The sequence below is a fragment of the Natrix helvetica genome (genome assembly GCF_964273705.1).
Source record: "Natrix helvetica genome assembly, chromosome: 10".
Taxonomy (NCBI): domain Eukaryota; kingdom Metazoa; phylum Chordata; class Lepidosauria; order Squamata; family Natricidae; genus Natrix; species Natrix helvetica.
Genome location: NC_138561.1, coordinates 19033768 through 19058068, shown reverse-complemented (window position 1 = coordinate 19058068; position 24301 = coordinate 19033768). Strand labels below are relative to the sequence as shown.

The window sequence follows — 24301 nt, the reverse complement described above, 5'->3', positions numbered from 1 at the left end:
GTCATGTGATCAAAATTCAGACGCTTGGCCGCCGACTTGTATTTATGACGGTTGCACTCTCCCAAGGGTCAGTTGACCCCCTATTGCGACCTTCTGACCAGCAACGTCAATGGGGAAGCCAGATCCACTTAACAACCATGTTACTAACTTAACGGCGGGGATTCACTTAACGTCACTTTAAATAATACATTATCCGACAAGTTTATAATAAATGATTATTGCTGTACGTTTGCCCTGCCTGCCTCTTTCTTTGGGGAAAGAAAAGAAAAGATGTCCCAGGGATTCCTTTGTGTAGCCTTCAAAGGGTGAATGAATGTTTATTTCAAGTTACAAGAAGATGCACGCCCCATGTCCAGGACCCTTTCTGCTGCAGGTAGCTGCAGATGTGATGTACTCCATTTGCAAGCTCAGTGACAGTCATAGCAGCTGCCACTCAATGCTCCGAAAGGTTATGTTAACACGTCCAGACATCGACCGACCTAAAATGAAGGGATAAAAAAGGCCTCCCATAAAAATAAGCTGAATTTACAGGAACTGGGCATGGCTAGTCTAGTGAAGAGAAGGACCAGGGGAGACATGAGAGCAGTCTTCCAGTATTTGAGGGGCTGCCCTAGAGAGGAGGGGATTCAACACTCTCTTTCCCCCCCTCCCCAGTATACGATTTACAGTGGTCAGTGACCCCCCGGAAGATCAACAGGATCTGGAGTGCGAGGATATTGGCTTTGCGTACGTGAGCTTAAGCCAGATATTTCAGAAAAGGCAAGACCTGATGGAGGAAGACCTTGATGGTAAGTCCTTCTTTTAACAGCAGCAGCCAAAAAAGCTAATGCACTCCTACGTTGCATTAACACAGGGATACAATCAAGATTAAGTGAGGTCCTAATACTACTCTCCAAAGCCTTAGTAAGACCACACCTAGAATGCTGGATCCAGATTTGGTCACCACACTATAAAAAAGATGTTGAGACTCTAGAAAGAGTGCAGAGAAGAGCAACCAGGATGATTAATGGACTGGAGGCTAAAACATGTGATGAATGGTTGCAGGAACTGGGCTTGGCTAGTCTGGTGAAGAGAAGGACCAGGGGAGACATGAGAGCAGTCTTCCAATATTTGAGGGGCTGCCCCAGAGAGGAAGGGATCCAACCTTATTTTCCAAAGCACCCAAAGGCCAGAATGGATAGAAACTGGAGAGATTCAACCTAGAAATAAGGAGGAATTTTCTGGCAAGTGAGAACAATCAATCCATGGAACAGAAGTTGCCTTCAGAAGTTGTGGGAGCTTCATCACTAGAGGCTTTCAAGAAGAGACTCCACTGCCCTTTGTCAGAAATGGTGTAGGGTCTCCTGTTTGGGCAGGGGATGGCCTAGATGACCTACAAGGTCCCTTCTAACTGTTACATTTCTGGACTGGTTAAAAAAATGGTTCCTTTTCCTGCACACATAGCAGTTGTAATTTCAGAGTGAGGACTATTCAGGTACAATAGTTTGTTTAATGACCATTCGGCACTGAAAAAAAGTGACTTATGACCGTTTTCATACTTACGACCATTGTAGCATCCCCATGGTCATGTGATCGAAATTCAGACACTTGGCAACTGACTCATATTGATGGTGATTGCAGTGTCTGATCCTTTACTTAGGAAAGTCCACAGACAGAAGTGGGGAAGAAAGGGATTAACTGGAAAATTTGAACCTCTGCCCCAGGAGGTGAAGAGATATAAATTCTCAACTGTACCTCTTTGGATAGCAAGAATTCAGACAACAAAACCTATTTTTGTTGCCGGTGTCCCATTTGACACCACAACGCTGATGTCTTGTGTTTTACTCACAGGTCTATTTTATCCACAGTCAGAAATGTAAAGAAAAAGAAAAAGAAAAGAAAAAAAAACACTACAGCAAGCAGAAATATCCTGAGCTTCTGTCATTGTTTCATTTATAAGAAGAAGAAGAAAAGAGATACTAAAAAGTTAAGACGGCCTCAGGCGGTTGCATCACACAGTAGAGAGGTCATTTTATTTTTATCAAAGAAAGGAGCAGATCATCGTCTTATCACACATGTTGACATCTCGGGAACTCGGAGAAAGAGGAAGATAAAACCCTTAGTCCCCTTGAGGTGTTTTAACCTGCATTTTAAGGAGCAGAGACATTTGGCTATTAAACTGAATAGAACAGAACAGAATAGAATAGCACAGTTGGAAGGGACCTTGGAGGTCTTCTAGTCCAACCCCCTGCCTAGGCAGGAAACCCTACACCACTTCAGACAAATGGCTATCCAACATCTTCTTAAAACTCCCAGTGTTGGAGCATTTAGAACTTCTGGAGGCAAGTTGTTCCACTAATTGTTGTTAACTGTTAAGGAAATTTCTCTTTAATTCCAGGTTGCTTCTCTCCTTGGTTAGTTTCCACCCATTGCTTCTTGTTCTACCCTCAGGTGCCTTGGAGAATAGCTTGACTCCCTCTTCTTTGGGGCAGCGCCTGAGATAATGGAAGACTGCTATCATGTCTCCCCTGGTCCTTCTTTTCATTAAACTAGACATACCAAGTTCCTGCAACCGTTCTTTGCATGCTTTAGTCTCCAGTCCCCTAATCCTCTTTGTTGCTCTTCTCTGCACTCTTTCTAGAGTCTCCACATCTTTTTTATATTGTGGAGACCAAAACTGGATGCAGTATATTCCAAGTGTGGCCTTACCCAGCAATTATAAAGTGGCATTAACACTTCATGTGATCTTGATTCTGTCCCTCTGTTTGAAATGAAATGAAAACCGAAGAAGCAGCAAAGATCCTTGGGGGGGAAAAAGCTGCCCTGGAAACAGCAAAGGACTGGCCCACGGTGCCTCTGTGCAGTCCTCCTGAGCTCTGTTTTTGACCGCAATGGCCTCCTCCTGCCCTCTGCCACCGAACACGAAGTCCAGATAGCCCACATGTACCCTCCTGAGCTCCGTTTTTGCTGGCAGAGAGCTGCAGGAGGCCATCGCAGCTGAAAACGGAGCCTTGACGAGTGACATTGAGCTGGCCACGCCCACCATAGCCACGCCCACTCCCCCCCAAGTCAAACATAACCCTGATTTTTTCAAGAGTCAGCTGGACTTTTTGGTTTTTCTTTGAAGACATTTCGCTTCTCATCCAAGACGCTTCTTCAGTTCTGACTCCCCACCAACCACCCAGTCAGAGCTGAGGAAGCGTCTCGGAGGACAAGTGAAATGTCTTCAAAGAAAAGCCAGAAAGTCCAATTGCCTCTTGAAAAAAAAAAGCACAAGAGCAACTAAGATGATTGAAGGCCTGGAGACAAACGGTTGCAGGATTTGGGCTTGGCTAACTCTGGTGCTGGAGGAGACTCCTGCGAGTCCCTTGGACTGCAAGGCCATCCAACCGGTCAGTCCTAGAGGAGACCAACCCTGACTGCTCTTTAGAAGGCCAGATCCTGAAGATGAAACTCAAGTACTTTGGCCACCTAATGAGAAGGAAGAAGGACTCCCTGGAGAAGAGCCTCATGCTGGGAACGATGGAGGGCAAAAGAAGGAGGGGACGACAGAGAATGAGGTGGCTGGATGGAGTCACCGAAGCAGTCGGCGTGAGCTCAAATGGACTCCGGAGGATGGTAGAGGACAGGAAGGCCTGGAGGAACGTTGTCCATGGGGTCGCGATGGGTTGGAGATGACTTCGCAACTAACAACATCAATCTAGAAAAAAGAAGGGCTGATGGGGTCATGATAGCAGTATTTCCAATCTCTAAGTTTTTTTTGGGGGGGGGGGGTGTTTGTGTGTGTGTGTTTATTTTAGCTAGATCCTACAGTTGTTTTCATCATTCAGCACATGCAAAGCTCTTGTTCAAGAGACCTTCTGGTTTTAGTTTCATGCATAGCTCTAAAGCGGAGGAATGTTCCTTTGCACGGACCAGTTCTATGGGAGGAAAGCAAGCAAACCAACCAACCAAAAAGCCGAATTACCAGGACTCAACACCAGGAGAGATTATCTGACAGCCTTATTTATTACCGAACAAAAACAATATTCTGCACCATGGTGTTTGGGGAAAAAACAACACCACCCAGAGTCTAATTATTTCAATTACATATTGTCAGGGCAGCAATATTTAACCATTTCCAAGCACGATTTCAAAAAAGAATGATGGTTTCCACACACACATACATACTTTGCACCAATTTCTCCCCTGTTTTGCATATCACACATGTCCCTTTTTTAAAAAAGCGAGTTAGCACTGGAAGGCTGCTAGCGTTTATTTAGATTTAAATGAAGCGAGCTCATTTAGCTGGGCTGCGTTATTTATTTATTTTAGAACATAACATTAACATATAAAATACTTCGGGGATGGAGTGGCAGAGAAAATCTTTATTTGCTAAGATAAAAAGCCTGGTTCCAAACCTTCGTATCAATCTTGGGCTAATAATGTTTCAATGCCAACACCCAACGGCAAACCTTTGTCTGCTTCCAAGCGAAACAGCACAGATAAAGAGAAGAATTCACTGGTAGTCCTTGCCTTACAATGGTTCGTTTACTGACCATTCGAAGTTGCGATGGCAGCGAAAAGAGGGATCTGCGGCCGTTTTTCACACTTATACTGTGCGACCGTGGCCGCATCCCCGTGGTCACACAATCCAAATTCAGACGCCTGGTGACTGACTCGTATTAATGACGGTTGCAGTGTCCCAAGGTCACACAATCTCCTTTTCTGACAAGCAAAGTCAATGGAGAAGCTGGATTCAATGAACAACCGTGTTTCTCCCTTAACACCTGCAGCGATTCGCTTAGCGGCGGTGGCAAGAAAGGTCATAAAACGGGGCAAAACTCACTGAACAGCTGTCTTGCTTAGCAAAAGAAATTATGGGCTTGGTGTTGGGGACTGTCAGCCGTTGGCCCCTCCAGCAGCCGAATCAGAGAAGGAAGCGTGGGAGTCTGAGTCAGCATCAAGGCAACCTGGGAGCTCCGAGGGGCAAGAGGGAATGGAGTGGTCAGAGAGAGAGACAGAGGCGGAGCCTGGGACATTGGTCAGCCCTCAGATGTGAGAGTCAACAGCCCCTAGGTCTGAAGGTGACTTGATGGGGAAGAGGAGGAACAGCTGGGTCCAGTGCCTGATGCACGGATGCACAGAAGGAGGAGGAGAGGAGAACAGTGGAAATCTATGGGCTGGTCCTTGGGATGGAAGAGCCACCGCTGCTAGTGGAGTCCCACCCTAGCTCTGGGGATAAAAGGCAGGGGGCAGAGATGAATAGATGTGGAAGATAACTATTCATTTTGTGGCAGGATTTGTTAGTCTGAGAGATTTTTTTTTTTTACCGGGGCTGCCGACACACCTAATAAAGGAAACTTTTGAGTTCACGTCAGAGGGATTGTCATGTTTGGGGAGCTAGGTCAGAACACTCAGTTTTGGTCGTAAGTTGAGGATTACCACAATTTACTTCTCTATCCATGAAGCTATCCTTTCTCCCATCTGCTCCCTGCGGTTCTGTTCGCCATGGGGCCGCAATCTCGCACTCCAAACTTCCTAATCATCCATCGATTCAGTTTCCCGCACAGTTTATCATCTGAATTCCAACGGGAACGTAAAGAGAAGCTATTTGTGAGGTCAACCACGGCGCAGTCAGAGGCCGACATGGTATCGACGGCGGGTGGGAAGAAATTGCCAAATGCAGACGATCAATACCTCGTTTTCCCACTGCAGCCTTAGCCACAAACACACATGCGTCCATAACCCTCTTTCATGGCTATGAAAATAATAATAATGGAAACCGGGAAATAAATGCTTCCCTCTGGCTAAACTCTTTGATTAGTCGAGGGCAGAGGTGACCCTGGCAGCTGCATGAAGCTAAGTTTATCACCTTATATAAAACCGCCCAGATGAGCGTCAAATAAAGAGACACTAGAATTTGTTAAAGGCGTTAAGAGTGACTTTCCACCATGCAATGCCCTGACTGTTTTTTGTTTTTTTAAGGACTTCATCTCTAAGAATACAGGCTGTCCTTGACTTACGAACCGCAATTGAAAATGTCCGCCGAGAAGTGAGACGGTTGTTAAGTGAGTTTGGTGCCCCTTTACGACCTCTCTTGCCACAATGGTTCAGGGAATTACCGCAGTTCACAGCTTCCGGAGGAAAGTTGGTCGACTCATTAGGACAATTAATCAGCTCGAACGACTTGCTTCCAGAAGTTGTGAATGCTCCAACACTGGACATTTTTAAGATGTTGGATAACCATTTGTCTGAAGTAGTGTAGGGTTTCCTGTTTGAGCAGAGGGTTGGACTAGAAGACCACCAAGACCCCTTTCAACTCTGTTATTCTATTCTATTCTCTTATTTTCTCTTCTCTCTTCTCTCTTCTCTTCTATTTTCCATTCTCTATTCAATTCAATAAAATTCTATTCTGTTCTGTTCTATTCTACTTTATTCTATTTTCTCTTCTACATTCTCTTCAGACAGCACTGGCTCTTTGGCTTTGGAACGGAGATGAGCACCGCCCCCTAGAGTCGGAACGACTAGCACATATACGCGAGGGGAACCTTTACCAAGCAAAGTCAATAAGGGAGCCAACTTCACTTAACGTCCGTGTTAATCACGCAACAACCTTGGCAAGAAAGGTCCTAAAATGGGGCACTTAACAATGGTCTGGCTGAGGAATGGAAATGTTGGGCTCAATTGCAGTCGTAAAATAAGAGGACTTACCTGTATTGGCAGGTGCTTAAGCACTCGCAAGATACTTTCCTGAGCTTATTTACAGCAGGGGAAATATATCCCTCCAGAAGTTTATATTTAGCTGCTTAATAAATCTGAGCCCGGCTATAACTCAGCAAGACAAACCTCGCTCCTTAATTAAAAAGGCCATTTAAAAAAAAGAGGAAGGGGGGAAGAAAAGAAAAGAAACAGAAGGACATTGCTTGGGCTAAGTGGGAAGATTAAGCGGCTGTCCAGCCAGCGGCCCTTCTTGGCCAGGGAAGATCCAATTGCGGGCAGGAGGGTTTAAATCATGAAAAATAAACCATCCAAACGGCTTGCGCTCAATAGCAAGCCAAGAATCAGGGGGACGCAGGCAGCCTTGGATTAACACATTTCCAGTTATAACAAGTAATTTTACAGAGGATTAGTATCTTGATGGGCTGATCAATACGAGACTCGAGCTGCCATTACCGATGAAGAGAAAATTACCCCTCCGGTGTAATCAAGGGTGTGTGTGTGTGTGTGTGTGTTAGTTCTCCTTCATTTACAAAAGCCATTATTGTAATGGTTCCCAGCGTTAACAGCTGGGGCAATCTGAAGCGGGCAATCCAGGGCCGTGATGAATTTTAAAACAGACAGCATTTGCCACCCTCTCCATCTTACCTTTCATCGGCTTGCTCTCCTAAATTAGGGCATTGTTTCCAACCCACAGGTGATGCATTACGGCCCACGTGCACTATTCCTCCACAAGCTGTCTCGGTAATAGTGCTGGGGAGGGGGAGCCAATGGCTTAGCATCCTGGACCCTTCCGAGCAGAAATTTTTGTTTTTAACTTTTATAAAACACACACAGAATCCCTTATGCCACTAGGCTTGAAATTTTGGGCTTGGGCAACATGGAGCTACTCCGCCTATGGTTTGACCTAAGCATAGTACACAAAATTGTCTGCTACAATCTCCTACCTGTCAATGGCTACTTCAGCTTCAACAGCAACTATACACGGGCAAATAATAGATACAAACTCAAGGTAAACAGCTCCAAACTCGATGGCAGAAAATACGACTTCAGCCACAGAGTAGTCAATGCCTGGAATGCTCTACCTGACTCCGTTGTTACATCCTCAAACCCTCACAGCTTCAATCTCAAACTGTCCACCGTGGACCTTACCCCATTCCTAAGAGGTCTGTAAAGGAGGCATGCATAAGCGCACCAGCCTGCCTACCATCCCTGTCCTACTGTCCCCAATTATTTGTATCCATTTTCTTTGTTCATGTCCATACTTATACATATATATATATATATATATATAGATAGATAGATAGATAGATAGGGAGGGAGGGAGGGAGGGAGGGAGGGAGGGAGGGAGGGAGGGAATTAGATTAGATAAAGATAGAAATATATGTAGTGTATTTTTAGTGTTGAGGACTACATATATAGATAGATTAGATAGATATAGATTAGGTATAGATTAAATATAGCTATATATATAGATAGATAGTCTTTTTGTGACTGTTTCTAAGTTCTTTTATTGACTGTTTTAAGTTATAAGACACTGGCAAAAAAGTGACTTATGATCTTATGACTTTTCATACTTACGACTGTTCCAACATCCTCCGGGACACGAGATCAAAATTCAGATGCTTGGCAACTGACTCATACTTACGATCGTTGCTGTGTCCCGGGGTCATGTGACCCCCTCTTGTGACCTTCTGACAAGCAAAAGCAATGGGGAAGCCAGATTCGCTTAAACAACCATGTTGCTAACTTAATTTGACTCACTTATCAACTGTGGGAAGAAAGGTCATCACACGGGACATCTCCTCCCACTTATGACTGCAGGACTGTCACTTTGTTGCTTGTATCCTTATGATTGATATTGATATTGTTTCCTGATTGCTTATTTGTACCCTGTGATTATCATTAAGTGTTGTACCTTTTGTTTCTTGACGAAGGTATCTTGTCTTTTTATGTACATGAGAGCATCTGCACCAAAGACAAATTCTTGTGTGTCCAATCACACTTGGCCAATAAAGACTTCTATTCTATTCTATTCTATTCTATTCTATTCTATTCTATTCTATTCTATTCTTTATTCTATTCTATTCAAATCTATTCTTTATTCTATTATATTCTTTATTCTATTCTATTCCATTTTATTCTATTCTATTCTTTATTCTATTCTATATTCTATTCTTTATTCCTATTCAATTCTTTATTCTATTCTATTCTTTATTCTATTCTATATTCTATTCTTTATTCCTATTCAATTCTTTATTCTAATCTATTCTTTATTCTATTCTAATCTATTCTTTATTCTATTCTATATTCTATTCTTTATTCCTATTCTATTCTTTATTCTATTCTATTCTCTCGCTATAAAAAACAGTTTATCCCAGTGAATCTTTAATTCTGAAGAAAACAAAGGAAAGTAACAAACACAATGAAATCCTAGAACCAAACCTGCCTTTTTTGTTGCAGTTTATGAGACACAGAAAGACAAAGTTACAGCTCTTGCTGGAATGCTATACAACAATTGCAACCTTACCCAAAATAAAATGCATTAAAGGCCAGTGGTATTTCCAAATAATGAACTGTGGAGCTGCATTGTTAAACAATGTATTCTTTTAGAAAATAGGGGAAAGACTTAGACATAAGTTTGTTATTTGCAATGCAGCCAGAAATATCAGGGAAGGAATGAGGTCTTTCTTCTAACATTTGAAAGGAATGAATCTGCCCTCAACTGCTTCAGGAGTTGATGTTTTTTTCTTATCACTGATGTTATTTATTTATTTGATATTTGATTCTTACTTGGCCTGTATTTATTTTATACGTAGCTCAAGACAGCTAATGTAACTAATAACCATGGTCACATGATCAAAATTCAAACACTTGGCAACTGACTCATATTTATGACGGCGGGAGCGTCCCGTGTTTTACATGATCCCCTTTTGTAACGGTTGTTAAGTGAATTGCTATTGCTAGTCAATTGGGAAGCCAGATTCACTTAACAACCGTCTTACTAACTGTATCTCTTAGTACAAAGTAATGTTTCTTTCAGCGACGATACAGGTGGTCCCTGACTTACGACCCACAATTTTGAGCCCAACATTTGTTGCCGTTCAGTGTGTTTTGCCTCCCTTTTATGACCTTTCTTGTCACGGTTGTTAAGCGAATCACTGCAATTATCAATTAAGTAACATGTTTACGTGAATCTCATTTTTTCCATTGACTTTGGGTCCCTTCCCACTTGACTAAACTTTCAGTGATAAGCCTTCGGAAACTATTATTTGTCAGTGCTATAAAGCAGATTGGTGGCCGGAAGGTCGCAAAAGGAGATTACAGGACTCCGGGATACTGCAACTGTCATAAATGTGAATCAGCTGGTAAGCACTGAAATGTAAACCACGTGACCCTTGGGATGCTGCAACGGTCGTAAGTGTGAAAAATGGTCCTAAGTCCCTTTTTTCATTGCGGTTGCTGTCATGAAAGGAACTGTTGTAAGTCTAGGGACTACCTGCCCCATTTCACACAAACAGTTGTCCAATCTCTTCGGAAAAAAACTCCTGTGTTGCAGCACCCACAACTTCTATTATTTTATTATTTTATTTTATTTCATTATTTTATTTCATTATTTTATTATTTTATTTTATTTATTTATATTTTATTTTATTATTTTACTTATTTTATATTTTATTTTATATTTTATTTTATTTATTTTTATAATTCTATTCATTTATTTTATTTATTTTATTTTATTTCGTTTGTCACTCACGTACAAGATAACATGAATAAGAATAAATATGAATAAGAACACAGGAAATGGGGACAGTTAGGGACCTTAGGCACGCTGGTGCACTTCTGCACGCCCCCTTCTAGTGGCAAGTCGTTCCGCTGGACTTGCCACTAGAAGTGGAACCTAGAAGTGGAAACTTCTAGTTGCAAGTCGTTCCACTGGTTAATGGTTCTCTCTAATGGGAAATTTCTCTGCTCAATCAGTTTGTGCAAAGCCGAGATTTGCACGCTGAAGTTGCACACTTGGTTTGCGGGAGGAGGGGGAATCAACTCAGCGCATCAGTTCGGCTTTGAGGGATGAGGGGGACCAGCGCACCTGCAGAGCCCGCACCTGTGTGCCGGGGCTGCTTTTGGGCTAAGCTTTACCTTCGCCTCCTTCTCCCTTTCTTCAGCTCGAGCCCTCCTCATGCTCCTCTGGCGAGCTTCCTTCCCCACGTGCGAAAAGAACCCGACTCGCTTCCCCCCTTAGACAGTGGAGAAACGTCCGCTCCTTGCCTTCCTAAGGCAGCGCTTATCAGCCTTTCGGGACTCTGGAACCACAACTCCCGAGCTGCCCTGCGCGGCTTCCGCCGGCGGTTGCCATTCCCGGAAACGCGAGAAGGGCGTAGTTTGCTTCCCGCGGGCGGGAAAGCGAAGGGGTTCCCTTGCGGAGAAATACAACTCCCAGAAGTCAGCGCGGCGGGGTGGCGAAGGTGGGGGGAAAACGTCTCCTTTGGAAGAGCACCCTCGGGCGGAAGTGACGTCTGGGGTAGCAACGGAGGCGGTTGCTAACGAGGGAACGCGACGCAGCGAGGAAGAGGAGGAGGAAGAGGAGGAAGGCTGCTGTGAGCCGGGCAGGAGGAGGAGGAGGAGGAGGAGGAGGAGGAGGAGGGGGAGATGAAAGCCAGGCGGGCCCGGAGGAAAGAGATCGGCTACAGCATCTGTAGGTCATTCTGTTATGAATATATTTCATTGATTGACTGGTTGATTGATTGATTGATTGATTGATTAGGGCTCTCTATGGACGCTTTATGTATTTTTCGAAAAGATCCGGAATTATTAAAAAGAAGGGAGCCACATCTGAGATGGTAGGTGTATAAAATGCTGCAGATGACATTTACCTATGTACAAACAGGTAGTCCTCGACTTATGACCACAATGGAGCCCAACATTTCTGTTGCTAAGTGAGACCTTGGCGAAGTGAGCCTGAGGACTTTTTTTAAAATTTTGCTCGAAATTAACGCAATCGGTACGTTCGTAACCCCGTCGTTAAGTGAATCTGGCTTCCCCACAGTCACGAAAGGTGGATCCCGTGACCCCTGCAACCATCATCAATACGAGTCAGATGCCGAGCGCCTGAATTTTGATCACGTGATCATGGGGGTGGAGGCTGCGACAGGCGTAAGTGTGGAAAAACGGGCATCGGTCACGTTTTTCAGTGCCGTTGTAACTTCTGAACGGTCACTAAATGAACTGTGGTAAGACGAGGGCTACCTGCCGTAAATGTGAATCAGTTGTCAAGCGTCTGAAGTTTGATCACGCAATCATGGGGATGCCAGAAAGGTTGTAACTGCTGGCAGGGTCCAAGAGAAGAGCCTTTTCTGCTATGGCTTCCTTTCTCCGGAAGATTTATTTTATTTTATTTTTATTTTATTTAGTTTGTCAAACAGGTACGAAATAGCAGGTATAAGTATAAACATGGACATGAACAAAGGAAATGAGTACAAATAGGTGGGGACAGTAGGACAGGGACAGTAGGCATGCTGGTGCGCTTATGCACGCCCCCTTTTACAGACCTCTTAGGAATGGGGTGAGGTCCACGGTGGACAGTTTAAGGTTGAAGCTGTGAAGGTTTGAGGATGTAACAACGGAGTCAGGTAGAGCATTCCACGCGCTGACCACTCTATTGCTGAAGTCGTATTTTCTGCAGTCGAGTTTGGAGCTGTTTACCTTGACTTTGTATCTATTGTTTGCCCGTGTATAGTTGCTGTTGAAGCTGAAGTAGTCGTTGACAGGTAGGACATTGTAGCAGATAATTTTGTGTACTATGCTTAGGTCAAACCATAGGCGGAGTAGCTCCATGTTGTCCAAGTGCCCAAAATTTCAAGTCTGGTGACGTAAGGGATTCTATTGTGAGCAGAGGAGTGGAGGACTTTTCTCATGAAATACCTCTGGACCCACTCAATCGTATAAAATGTCCGATATACAGTGTGGATTCCAGGCAGACGAACTGTATTCGAGAATTGGTATGGCGAAGGTTTTGTATCCCCTAATTTGCAATACAATGTTACTGGAGAAGAAGCTCTGCAAAATCAGATTAACAACTCTTAATGCCTTTTTGGCAGTGCTGTTACAGTGAGCTCTGGCATTTAGATCATTTGAGATGAGTACTCCAAGGTCCTCGACAGAGTGAGGGTCGTCTACGAGGTCGTATCCACCCAGCTTGTATTTGGTGTTCTGATTTTTGTTGCCAATGTGTCAGACAGAGCATTTGTTGGTTGAGATTTGGAGTTGCCAATTGTTTGACCATTCAGACACATCATGGCTCCCAAAGGAGAGATCCCCACCCATCCTTTTGTTCTTCCCGAAAAACGTGGAGACCAAGGAAAGACCCCCTCATTTCAACCCTAGCTACAGATATTCTCCTTTGGCCACTGAATGTAATTTGCTCTGTTCTCTGTGTCATTTGTTTTGTAAACAGAGCAGGAAATTTGCAGTGCCGTGCCGTTTAAACCTCAGCCATGTCTGCTGAAGCTGATGAAACATCGGAAGATCTCCCAGTGAGAGACGTGGGTCTAAACCTCAGAGGACATTCAGGTTTGTCGCCCTGGTTAGAAATTGAATAAACTCCTTAATGTCTCTGTATGGTAGGAAGGTTCTTCTGCTAAATTATCTCAGAGGGTACATACAGCATCATTTATTTTGTTCAGAATGGAGCAAGCTTTAGCCTCCTCCCAGTTTGACTACAATCATAGTGATTTGAATCCTCACAGAGGATTACGTGGACACAAGGGCTCAGGGGATACAGACGCTGAGCTTGTCAGCTGCAGCCCGGGTTTAAGACCCGAGTGCCGCACAACGGGGTGAGCTCCTGTACCTCGCTCCCGCTCCTGCCCACCTAGCAGTTTGGAAGCCTGCAAATGCAAGTAGATAAGTAGGTATCACTTTGGTAAGTGGAAAGTAACAGCATTCCGTGCGTCTCGGGATATAATCACGCTGGCCATATGACCACGGAAATGTCTTCGGACAGTGCTGGCTCCCTCGGCAAAGAAACAGAGATGAGAGTTTCGCCCTAAGACCAAACACGACTGGACAGGGGAAGCCTTTACCTTTACCTTAAGGAGATGTATGGGTCCCTGAGGTTACCTATTTGGTGTTTGGTGTATTGCAAAGCTATAGGAACAGAAACTTGCATATCTGAACGTGCTTCCTCCTTCCCTTTATCTTCACTTAAACTAGGAAGGTGCTCATAATTTACTCATCTTACTTTCTTGCCCCAGACTCTTTTATCTGTCTTTCTTTCTTTCCTTCCTTCCTTTCTTCCTTCCTTCTCTCTTTATTTTCTCTTTCTTATTTTCCTTCTTTCTTTCCTTCCTTTCTCTTTCTTCTCTTCTTTCTTCCTTCCTTCCTCCTTTCCTTTCCTTGTCTTGTTCCTTTTTCTTTTTTTCTTTCTTTCCTTCCTTCTTTCTTTTATTTTCTCTTTCTTATTTTCCTTCCTTCCTTCCTTCCTTCCTTCCTTCCTTCCTTCCTTCCTTCCTTCCTTCCTTCCTTCCACATTCTCTCTTAACTTCTACCCTGAACTGGAATCTGAACTGGCATCTCATAAAGTCCTAAGCGTTAGAACGACCCATTTCACCCCTGAGCTCAGCCTTCTCTAAGGCCACTGCAGAGGAGTTGACAAACGTTAACTGAAGTCAAATCTGCCATTAGCAAAATTTACAGTAGACCTAAAAACAAAACAAAAAATCCTTTCTTCCTCCTCCTCCTCCTCCTTTTGCAGAACCATCAGCTGCCCAAAATGTGAAGGCTCGGCAAATCGTTTCACGGATTCACCGGGAGGAACTTGAAGATCGATACCTCCGCTTACAAGAGGAGAACATCTTGCTGAAACAACATGCCCGTAAGCAAGAAGATAAGATTAAAAGGTCTGGCTTCCTTTTTTTTTCATATTTATTTATTTATATTCCATTGAACAGTGTGCGATCTGGGTATAGTTATTTTTAAACAATCATAATAGACATATTTGTTGTAGTATTCATTAATAATATTGATGATATAATAATATAATAACAATAATACTTAGCATCTTCTTTAACAACTCTCCACATTATTATTTCCTCTTTTTATGTCTCCTCCTTTTTGACGTCTGTTTCTGTTGTCTAGCCATTGATAAAATACACCCCAAATATATTCAGTTTCTTCTTTGTCCTTAATAGTGAGTGTTAATCTATCAATTTCTGCGCATTCTAATATTTTCTTAATTACATTCTCATCTGATGGAATCTCATCGTTTTTCCGTTGCTGTGCGATTACAAAAATATTGGTCTGGCTTCCTTATTGACTCCCTAAAATGTTGTTTGTAAAATGAAACATGGGTAGTCCTCGGCTTAACGACCACAATTGAGCCCAGAATTCATGTTGCTAAGTGAGACATGGGTTCAGTGAGTTTTGCACCATTTTGCGATTTTTTTTTGCCATCGTTTAAGTGAAGCACTGCAATTGTTAAGTGAGTCAGACGGATGTTAAGCGAATGTGGCTTCCCCATCGACTCGGCTTGTCGGAAGGTCGCCGAAGGGGATCGCATGACCCCGGGAAAGACGCAACTGTCGTAAATACTAGTCAGTTGCCAAGCATATCAATTTTTATCACTTGAGCGTGGGATGCTGCAACGGTCGTAAGTGTGGAAAATGGCTCAGACTGTTGTAAGCTGAGGACCTTCTGTACTTGAAGAGCGTATCCTATCGTGGGATAATAAATTAAGGAATTAAGCTGGGTTCCTTTATGCATTTTTTAAAAACTCTCTTTTTAAAAAAGAAAGAAAAACTTATATTTTTTAAAGATCTTACTCAACTTCAGGAGAATTTAAGCTTCTTTGTTCACTACAGCAAATCATTTCTGTGTTCATCTCCAAGGGTGAACACCATACCCTCCTCCCGCATGTTTTTTGTTCTTTTCTTGGTTAGAGAAAAAAATAGGAGTTTAATAAAAAACAAAGGGGTGGGGGGAGAATCCTTAAATAGATGAAGTGTGCCTCTATTTTCAGGCTCCCGTCTGGGTTTTCCACAAAGAAAAAGGAAAAGAAATCAAGTGTCTTCCTTCAAAGTAGATCCAGCCGTTTAAGAGATGTGCGACCAATGTAGTAAAAGTTTTGTACTTCCCTCCTCCATCAAAGCCACCTTTTATTTCTTAGCCTGCCAAGTTCTTCTCCCCGACCCAATCCTTCACTGCTGCCAGTATCTTCTGATTTTAGGGGCTATTACATCACCCTTCCACGCTCCTTGGTCTTTTGTTGTAGCTTCCCTCTGTTTATCAAAACTCCAGAGGAATCAAAGGTACAACTCCGGAGATGCCCAAAGCAAAAAAAAAACCATATATTTTTTACCCTTTTAAAATTAGATGAAAACCATTCCTCCTGCATCCAATTATTATCCAACCACGAGCTGTTAAGCCTCTCCTGAAACAAATTCCTTCTGTGTCCAATCACATTTAGCCAATAAAGAATTGTGTTCTATTCTATTCTCTATTCTCTTCTCTTCTAAATTCTTTTCTAAATTCCATTCTATTCTATTCTAAATTCTTTCTATTTATTACTCTATTCTATTTTCTTATATTCTATTCTAAATTCTATTCTAAATTCTATTCTATTCTGCTCTAAATTCTATTCTATTTATTACTCTATTCTATTTTATTCTATTCTATTCTAAATTCTATTCTATTTATTACTCTATTCTATTTTATTCTATTCTAAATTCTATTCTATTCTAAATTCTATTCTATTCATTATTTGCTAAGGATAAGACGCAGCAAGGCACAGAGGATGATTAAAAGCTGGCCTGCTGCACCTACTCATTTTTATTTTTTATTTGGTAGAAATCACACAGGTTTTGTTTCCCTGTCCTTGCATGGAAACAAGACATCAGCGCAATGTGTTACATATTGCAAGCATATACGGAGTAGTATAATATCATATGGAACTGTGGCCTTTGTGCCTGGCCTCACCACATCCCGAATCTTTCACAACACCAGAGTTTCTTAGGAAGGTCATCCGTTCCAAATTTGAGCAGCATATGGAGCAAATATGTGTCCCTTCCCACATCAACTTTCAGTGATAAGCCTTAGGAAACTATTATTTGTCAGTGCTATAAAGCAGATTGCTGGCCGGTGGTTCCAATTATCATCAAAGGCCTCTTTCGCAGGCCCTCATAGTTCTATCGAAACCTGAAATTTATTACTCAGGTTCTGCCAGCCGAAGTCTTCACAGTGATTATGTTCCTTTCAACAAAGTGCTTTTTCATGCTGATTCCCCCCCCCCCCCTTCCTTCTCTCTCCCGTTGGATACATCTGACTTGTTTCCTCCAGAATGGCCACCAAATTAATACGTCTCATTAATGACAAGAAGAAAGCCGAGCAGATCGGGGGCGTCCCCAGGCGGCTGGGTCAGGATGTGGAGATGGAGGAAGTGATCGAACAACTTCAGGAGAAAGTCCGGGACTTAGAAAAACAGAACGAAATGATACGCAACCGGCTGATTTCTACCAAACAGCAACTTCAGCTTCAAGGCCAAAGACACACGCCCTACAATTACGTCCAGGCACGGGTTAACACGGGACTCAAGAGGGCGACGGAAGGTTTGAGGACCCACGAGGCCACCAAGAAAGGTATTGGATTGAGCTCTTAACGGTCTACGTTTCAGATAGGTGAGAGGTTAAAACTGTGTCTTAGATGCCCAAGAAATAGTTTCGTGGTGATTCTTTGGGACAATTGGTCTACGCTAAGCACACCCGCAGAGCCGACATAAATCAGAGGGATTTCAGTTTATTTAATACTATGAATCTGGGTTGATTGAATTCCTTCCATTTTTTATCATTTTTAAAGTGGTCTTCGGGTTTTCCTTTCCTCTTTCGAAAGGCAACCTATATACCATTACTATCTACTACAGGTAGTCCTTGGGTTATGACTATCATCGAACCCCAGATTTCTGTTGTTAAGTGAGACATTAGTTGGGTGATTTTTGTCTCATTGTACAACCTTTTTTGCCCCAGTCCTTAAGTGAATGACCACCAGTGTTAAGTTAGGAACACTTGAGTGAATCTGGCTGCCCTGTTGACTTGATGACACGACCCTGGGACAGTGTAACTATTATAAATATAAATTTGGTTGCCAAACATCTGAATTTTGATCATAAGACCATCGAGATGCTTCAACAGTTGTGTGTCTGTAGAGAGTCTCAGTCCCTCCAGGTCAGGGTTGTCCCAAAGGTGCTTTTTTCAAGAGGCAACTGGACTTTCTGGTTTTTTTTCTTTTGAAGACCTTTCGCTTTTCATCCAAGAAGCATCTTCAGCTCTGACAGTCAGAACTGAAGAAGATTCTTGGATGAGAAGTGAAACGTCTTCAAAAGAAAAAAAAAAACAAGAAAGTCCAGTTGCCTCTTGAAAAAAGCACCTTTGGGACGGTTGCAAGTGTGAAAAATAGTCATAAGTCACCTTTTTTCAGTGCCGTTGTAACTTTGAACAGGTCACTAACTGAACAGTTGTAAGCTGAGGTCTATCTACATTTCTTAAATGCTCCTAGGCCTCCAGGAATTTGGCATTTGCTGTAGTGGGCTTAATGTTCAGTTCCAAACTCTCTTGTACCTACCGTATACAATCTTACAGATTAACAGAGTTGGAAGGGACCTTGTAGGTCATCTAGTCCAACCCCCCGGTTTTAAATTAGCTTACTTCGGATGTATTACACAAAGACCTGGCTCTCCAGAGAAGGCTCTAATGCTGGGAATGGTGGAAGGGGGAAAAATGAGGACCATCATGGTGGGAGGGACTCAGTGACAGTAGCGATGGGGCACTGTTGGAAGACCTGAAAAAACAGGTTAGGGATAGATCAAGAGTTGATAAAAACTTGATGGTATCTGTCTGTCTGATGGCATCCATCTGTCTGACCATCTGTCCTTCCATCCATCACCCACCCACCCATCCATAGCATGGGGGCTGATCTGGAGCAGAGATCCTAGATCTGAATCAACATCAAACTTCTCAATGTAAGATTTCATTCTCTGTGGTCAAGGTGCCCTATCGTGTGTAGGTAAGAAGGTGCCCTCCTGAACATCCACCAAGCATTATGGTTTGGATGAAGCAAGAACGGTGCTGCAAAGTTTAAGAGGATGACGGGTGTCCTTACGGTTCTCGTGTTCGTATCCAAGCCTCTTACTTCATGAATGCATAAAGTCTTGGTCACCACGACCAAGACTTTATGCATTCATGAAGTAAGACGCTTGGATACGAACACGAGAACCGTAAGGACACCCGTCATCCTCTTAAACTTTGCAGCACCTTTCTTGCTTCATGGATGATGAAGCCATTACTTTTGTATATCTTGGATGGACTTCTAAGTCAACAAACTTGCTTCTCTTTTTGTGTTTCCTTCCTTCCATCCACCTCACCTTTCCTACCAGGGATGAGGCTGCAGAACGTAGAAGAATTGCCTCCCAAGTACAGACACAATTTACTTCAAGAAGCAAGATCAGAGATCAAAAACTTGTATGGCTTTCTTTCTTCTTTTTTTTTGAATTCTTCCTCCATCTTCTTCTTCTCTTCCTCCTCTGATCAACCTGTTAAGCGTCTCAAAAAAAGTTTAAAAAAAATTACACCGGGCAAGTCCTGTTCAGTTTTGTTTGGTTCTCCTATAAAAGGTTGACATTGAATTTTTCCAGACGCTCGAAATGTCGGAGGTTCAGTAGACACATTGGGATTTTGGAGCCCTTTGTGAGGACTTTCCCCCAAAATAAAAATGGCGGTTAGGCTTGGTTTGACCGTTTGTAAAATGGCTGCCTCGTTGGGTATGGTTGGTACATTTTCCAAAAGTCAAAATGACGAGGTTATTCTCTGCTTCTCTGCCCATCTCAATCTCTCTATCTCCCCAATTAACCTTTGGCTTTTTTTTGGGGGGGGGGGAGAATTGGTGATTACACTTACAAAAAAAAACAGTGAATAGCAACTAATTGCTATTGATTGTAGTGATCAACAGTTATAATTGTAATTCAGAACAGAAGGTAGTTTAGATATCTTTTCTTAATACAACTCTGGATCAAGCCCATGAAATGTAGCGACATGGTTTATACATTCCAGGGGCTTTTTTTCCTAGTTATGGCAGTTTTGGAAACGACAAAGGTGAGACGTTGATAAAAATATAAAAAAATAACAATATTTTTTTTGGGGGGTGGGTGGGAATATTGTTTCTTCAAGTATTATTTTAAATTTACTTTAGCTCAGTGAATGAGCAAATCCGTTACCCACCTTGCTGAAATTGTCCACTTCTTCCAAATCACCTCTTTAGAAGAAATTCTGCTCTTTGACAAGAATAAGCCACTGATCCACTTGTATCCAGTGGTGGGATTCAGCCAGTTCACATCACTTCGGCCGAACCGGTTGTTACATTCCTGGCTGGCCCCACCCCTCCCTCCAGGAGTCCCCGCGTGGGCCGTTTTTGCTCCCAGGAGGCTGCAGGGAGGCCTACTAAGCCCAAAACGGGGTGTTGGGGGGATGTGATGTGCCCCTCCCCTGTGGCCCATTTTTGCTCCCAGGGAGGTGCAGGAGACCAAGTGCTGTCTGTCACACACCCTGGCCACGCCCACCATGGCCACGCCCACCCAGCCGGTCATTAGGGCAGAGAACTGGTTGTTAAATTATTTGAATCCCACCACTGCATCTTATCCCCATGTAAACACGTAGCTTTCCTCCTGCATTCTGTCTCTCTTTTTTAAAAGTTTTATATTTTTCTGCTTTTTCATCGGGAAAATGTTTCTTGGTTGACCTTGCAGAGAGAATGAGCTGGAATCCCTGCGGGGACAGAATCAAGAGTTGTTACTGGCGATCGAAATGCTCAGAAGTGAGAACAAGAAAAGAGAAGACGAGTTTGAAGCCGCCCTCCTTCAACTGAAAGAGCAGCAAGCCACAGGCCAACGGTAGGACGAAGCAGAAAGATCGTGGGATTAAATTAGACTTGAATGCAGGTAGTCCTCGACTTACGACCACAGTGGAACCCAACATTTCCGTAGCTAAAGCGAAACAGTGGGTTTTGCCTCATTTTAAGACCTTTCGTGCCACGGTTGCTAAGTGAATCACTACAGGGATCAAGTTAGTATCACAGTTGTTAAGGGAATCTGGTTCCCCCCACTGACTTTGCATGTCAAAAGGTCGCAAAAAGGGATCCCATGACCCCGGACACAGCAACGGTCATAAGTACGAACCAGTTGTCAAGCACATGAATTTTGATCACACGATCACGGGGACCCTACAAATGTAACTCTGAAAAACGATCATAAATCACTTTTTTCAATGCCACTTAGAACAGTCACTAAATGAACTGTTGTAAGTCGAGGACTAGCTGTACTCGGAAATAACTCGACATATCTTTCTTTCTTTAAACATGATATTTGGAGCTCGGTTCTCATTAGCGCTAAGCCTTTCATGGGAATTCAAAATAAAACAACATGATGGCTGACATTACATGTGAAAAAGACTCCCAGCATTGGGGAGATATCGGTGTAACAGAAATGTAAAATGTAAAACAAATACAGTTGTGAAACAATATATGCCTCGGTATAAAACGACAACAATGGAGAATTGGTCTCGTGGCAACGATCCAACAAAGCAGAAATTAGGTGCAATTTTTCTTGAAAAAGATAACCAGCAATGAAGGCCATTGTTGCCATTTTCTATGGGGCTTGGAAATGAACAATAGTTTCCTGCCTTATCTGGACCTGGCCAACAGACCCTCCATCCTCCACACCAGGGAACAATCTAGAAAATCTTAGTCTTTAAGAGTTATTAGAGTAACATCTGCAGGACACCGACACCTTTTTTTTCAAAAATAAACCCCCTCCTTTTTATTTTAAAATAAAAAGGAGGACTTGTTAGAGAGTCTCTAAAGGCAGACAAGTTGTTTAATGTGAAAAGCATGATAACTGTAATAAAAACATAACATGATGTTAATTTTTGCACTTAGAGTCAGGCAAAGATGCCGTCCCAACTTACTGTACACAATTTATTGGAAGATTACAAGAGACTTAAAACTATATCTCTCCCTCCCACTTTGTGTGTTTGTGTGTGTGTGTAAAGTAGAATGAATATATAGAGATATAGTTTTAAGTTTTCAGCTGGTTTACAGATGTATAAGCTTTGTAGTCTTAATTTCTGTTTCCAGCAGTGGAACAATTTTTTTCCACTCTGTCTTCAGCAGATAAGTATTGGGGGAGAAATAGCGTATTTCAAGATGTGAAATTCTGTTTATCTTTTTTGCTTTATTTGATATTAGCACTTAAGCTTTAAACTCCTTTAAGGAGTTTCCTTTTGAAAAATGGTCTTGGCTTGATGCACCCATGCAGATAGAATAACAATGAGATCAAAGGTTACGTTTCTGATCTCTTATCTATATTTAACTTTTCACAAGATAAAATTATGAATTTGTTATTGAATCTCACCAAGGGAAATGTATAACAGCACCTTAGCCCTATAGAATTTCGCCCACACTGGTCAGTGTTAAAATGCAGCTTATCTTATTTTTTTTATTTATTTTTTTACATTAAATAAACCTTTATTGAAAATTAAAAACTTTAAAATACAAAAAGCTTTAAAATAGTTTTGTATAAGTTACAATCCTTTTTGACAGTACTAACATAACCTTTTGTTATTCAAATACATTTTTATACATTTTTAATTATTCCTGTATCTATACATCTATGTTTTTAAGCTATACATTTTATGTTCCTCTTATTTAGCCATTGATGCCAGTTTTCTCAAACTGAATAATATTCTGAGTCTTCCTTGTCCCTTAACTCCAATGTGAGTTTATCCATCTCTGCGCAATCAAAAATCTTTTGGATTATCAAAAAGTCTGTCGGCATGGTGTCACTTTTCCAACTTTGTGCGAGCGTTATTCTCGCTAAAATGCAGCTTATTTTAATTCCGGTCTCAAAGTATTGTCTATGGAACATGTTAAATCACAGGCCTTGGAAATAGTTGAGTTGAGAAAGGAAATAAGTTCCAGGGAGAAAAAAAAAATCAGTAAAAAAGTAATTATCCAACAGCACAAGCTTGGAAGCTGCTTGATAGCAAAACTATCAACTATTATAAATATCAATTTATTCCTTTAACTATTACATTTACCGCACTGCTATGGCATGAAGCATTATGTCTCATTAATCAGCATTGTTCAGCCCTCTTCCACTGAAGCGTGGATTGATTTAACTATCTGTAATGTTTACTTAAAGAAAGGGAAAAAAAAGACTTTTGGCCAGCTAAATTCTATCCCCTGACTGCATTAGGAATTAAGAAGCTACAAAGAAATTGTTTTCAAGGTTAAAGATTCCAAGATCAAATTTGCATGCATTGGTTGCTTTAGTCAAAAAAATAAATAAATCTGACCATCATTTTCTCTTTTTGGGGGAAAAAAACACAAAATTGCTTTTTGGAGGCTCAGCATTCGAGACAATGTAGAGATGATCAAGCTCCACAAACAGCTGATGGAGAAAACCAGCGAATTTGCAACGGTGGAAGAAAAATTGCTTCAACTTCAGGAGGTGTGTAAATCCTTGAAATTTCTCATCCAGATCCAGAAATCTGATCCCCCACCCTCAAGCACAGGCTGGTCATCTCCGTAAACACCCGGAAATGTTTTATAGCTTTTTTCTTAATCCTCCTCAATTCAGCGGTAGCAAATAACCATAACAAAAATGGGGTTAATAGCAATAGCACTATAACACTTAGACTTATATATCGCTTCACAGTGCTTTACAGCCCCCTCTAAGCGGTTTTACAGTCTCTTGTCCCCAACAATCTGGGTCCTCATTTTGCTACCTCGGAAGGATGGAAGGCTGAGTCAACCTTAAGCCTTACACTGATTAATTGTTCTAACTGTCAGGAAATTTCTCCTCAGTTCTAAGTTGCTTCTCTCCTTGATTAGTTTCCACCCATTGCTTCTTGTCCTACCCTCAGGTGCTTTGGAGAATAGCTTGACTCCCTCTTCTTTGTGGCAGCCCCTGAGATATTGGAAGACTGCTGTCATGTCTTCCCTAGTCCTTCTTTTCATTAAACTAGACATACCCAGTTCCTGCAACCGTTCTTCATATGTTTTAGTCTCCAGTCCCCTAATCCTCTTTGTTGCTCTTCTCTGCACTCTTTCCAGAGTCTCCACATCTTTTCTACATTGTGGCGACCAAAACTGAATGCAAGTGTGGCCTTACCAAGGCCTTATAAAGTGGTATTAACCCTTCACGTGATCTTGATTCCATCCCTCTGTTGATGCAGCCTAGAACTGTGTTAGCTTTTTTGGCAGCTGCTGCACACCGTTGGCTCCTATTTAAATGGTTGTCCACTAGGCCTCCAAGATCCCTCTCACAGTTACTACTATTGAGGAAGGTACCACCTATACAGTACCTGTGCATTTTGTTTTTCTTGCCTAAATGTAGAACCTTACTCTTTTCACCATTGAATTTCATTTTATTAGATAGTGCCCAATGTTCACGTTTGTCCTTCTGTAGCTTAAGCCTGTCTTTTGGAGTGTTGGCTATTCTTGCCAGCTTGGTGTCATCTGCAAATTTGATGAGTTCCCCATTTATTCCCTCATCCAAATCATTGATGAAGATGTTGAAGAG

The 24301-nt window shown here is 42.2% G+C and overlaps 2 protein-coding genes across 7 annotated transcripts in view; one reads left to right on the top strand and one right to left on the bottom strand.

Moving 5' to 3' along the window:
* Positions 1 to 10989, bottom strand: part of FTO (FTO alpha-ketoglutarate dependent dioxygenase) — a 159518-nt gene extending 148529 nt beyond the window's left edge. For all 3 annotated transcript variants that reach the window (XR_014176261.1, XM_081963475.1, XM_081963476.1), the window contains exon 1: positions 10822 to 10989. Coding sequence is in view for 2 of the 3 variants with exons in the window: in XM_081963475.1 (XP_081819601.1) it covers positions 10822 to 10863 (42 nt within the window). In the remaining variant the exon portion in view is untranslated. The remainder of the gene's footprint in view (positions 1 to 10821) is intronic.
* Positions 10990 to 11318: 329 nt separating this feature from the next.
* RPGRIP1L (RPGRIP1 like) overlaps positions 11319 to 24301 on the top strand; it is a 59456-nt gene continuing 46473 nt past the window's right edge. For 3 of the 4 annotated variants that reach the window (XM_081963598.1, XM_081963596.1, XM_081963597.1), the window contains exons 1-7: positions 11319 to 11377; positions 13136 to 13251; positions 14435 to 14579; positions 17014 to 17312; positions 19103 to 19187; positions 20468 to 20611; positions 23122 to 23227. In XM_081963598.1, coding sequence (XP_081819724.1) covers positions 13176 to 13251; positions 14435 to 14579; positions 17014 to 17312; positions 19103 to 19187; positions 20468 to 20611; positions 23122 to 23227 — 855 coding nt within the window. In that variant the 5' untranslated portion in view covers positions 11319 to 11377; positions 13136 to 13175. The remainder of the gene's footprint in view (positions 11378 to 13135; positions 13252 to 14434; positions 14580 to 17013; positions 17313 to 19102; positions 19188 to 20467; positions 20612 to 23121; positions 23228 to 24301) is intronic. The other variant, XM_081963599.1, reaches the window with a different exon arrangement.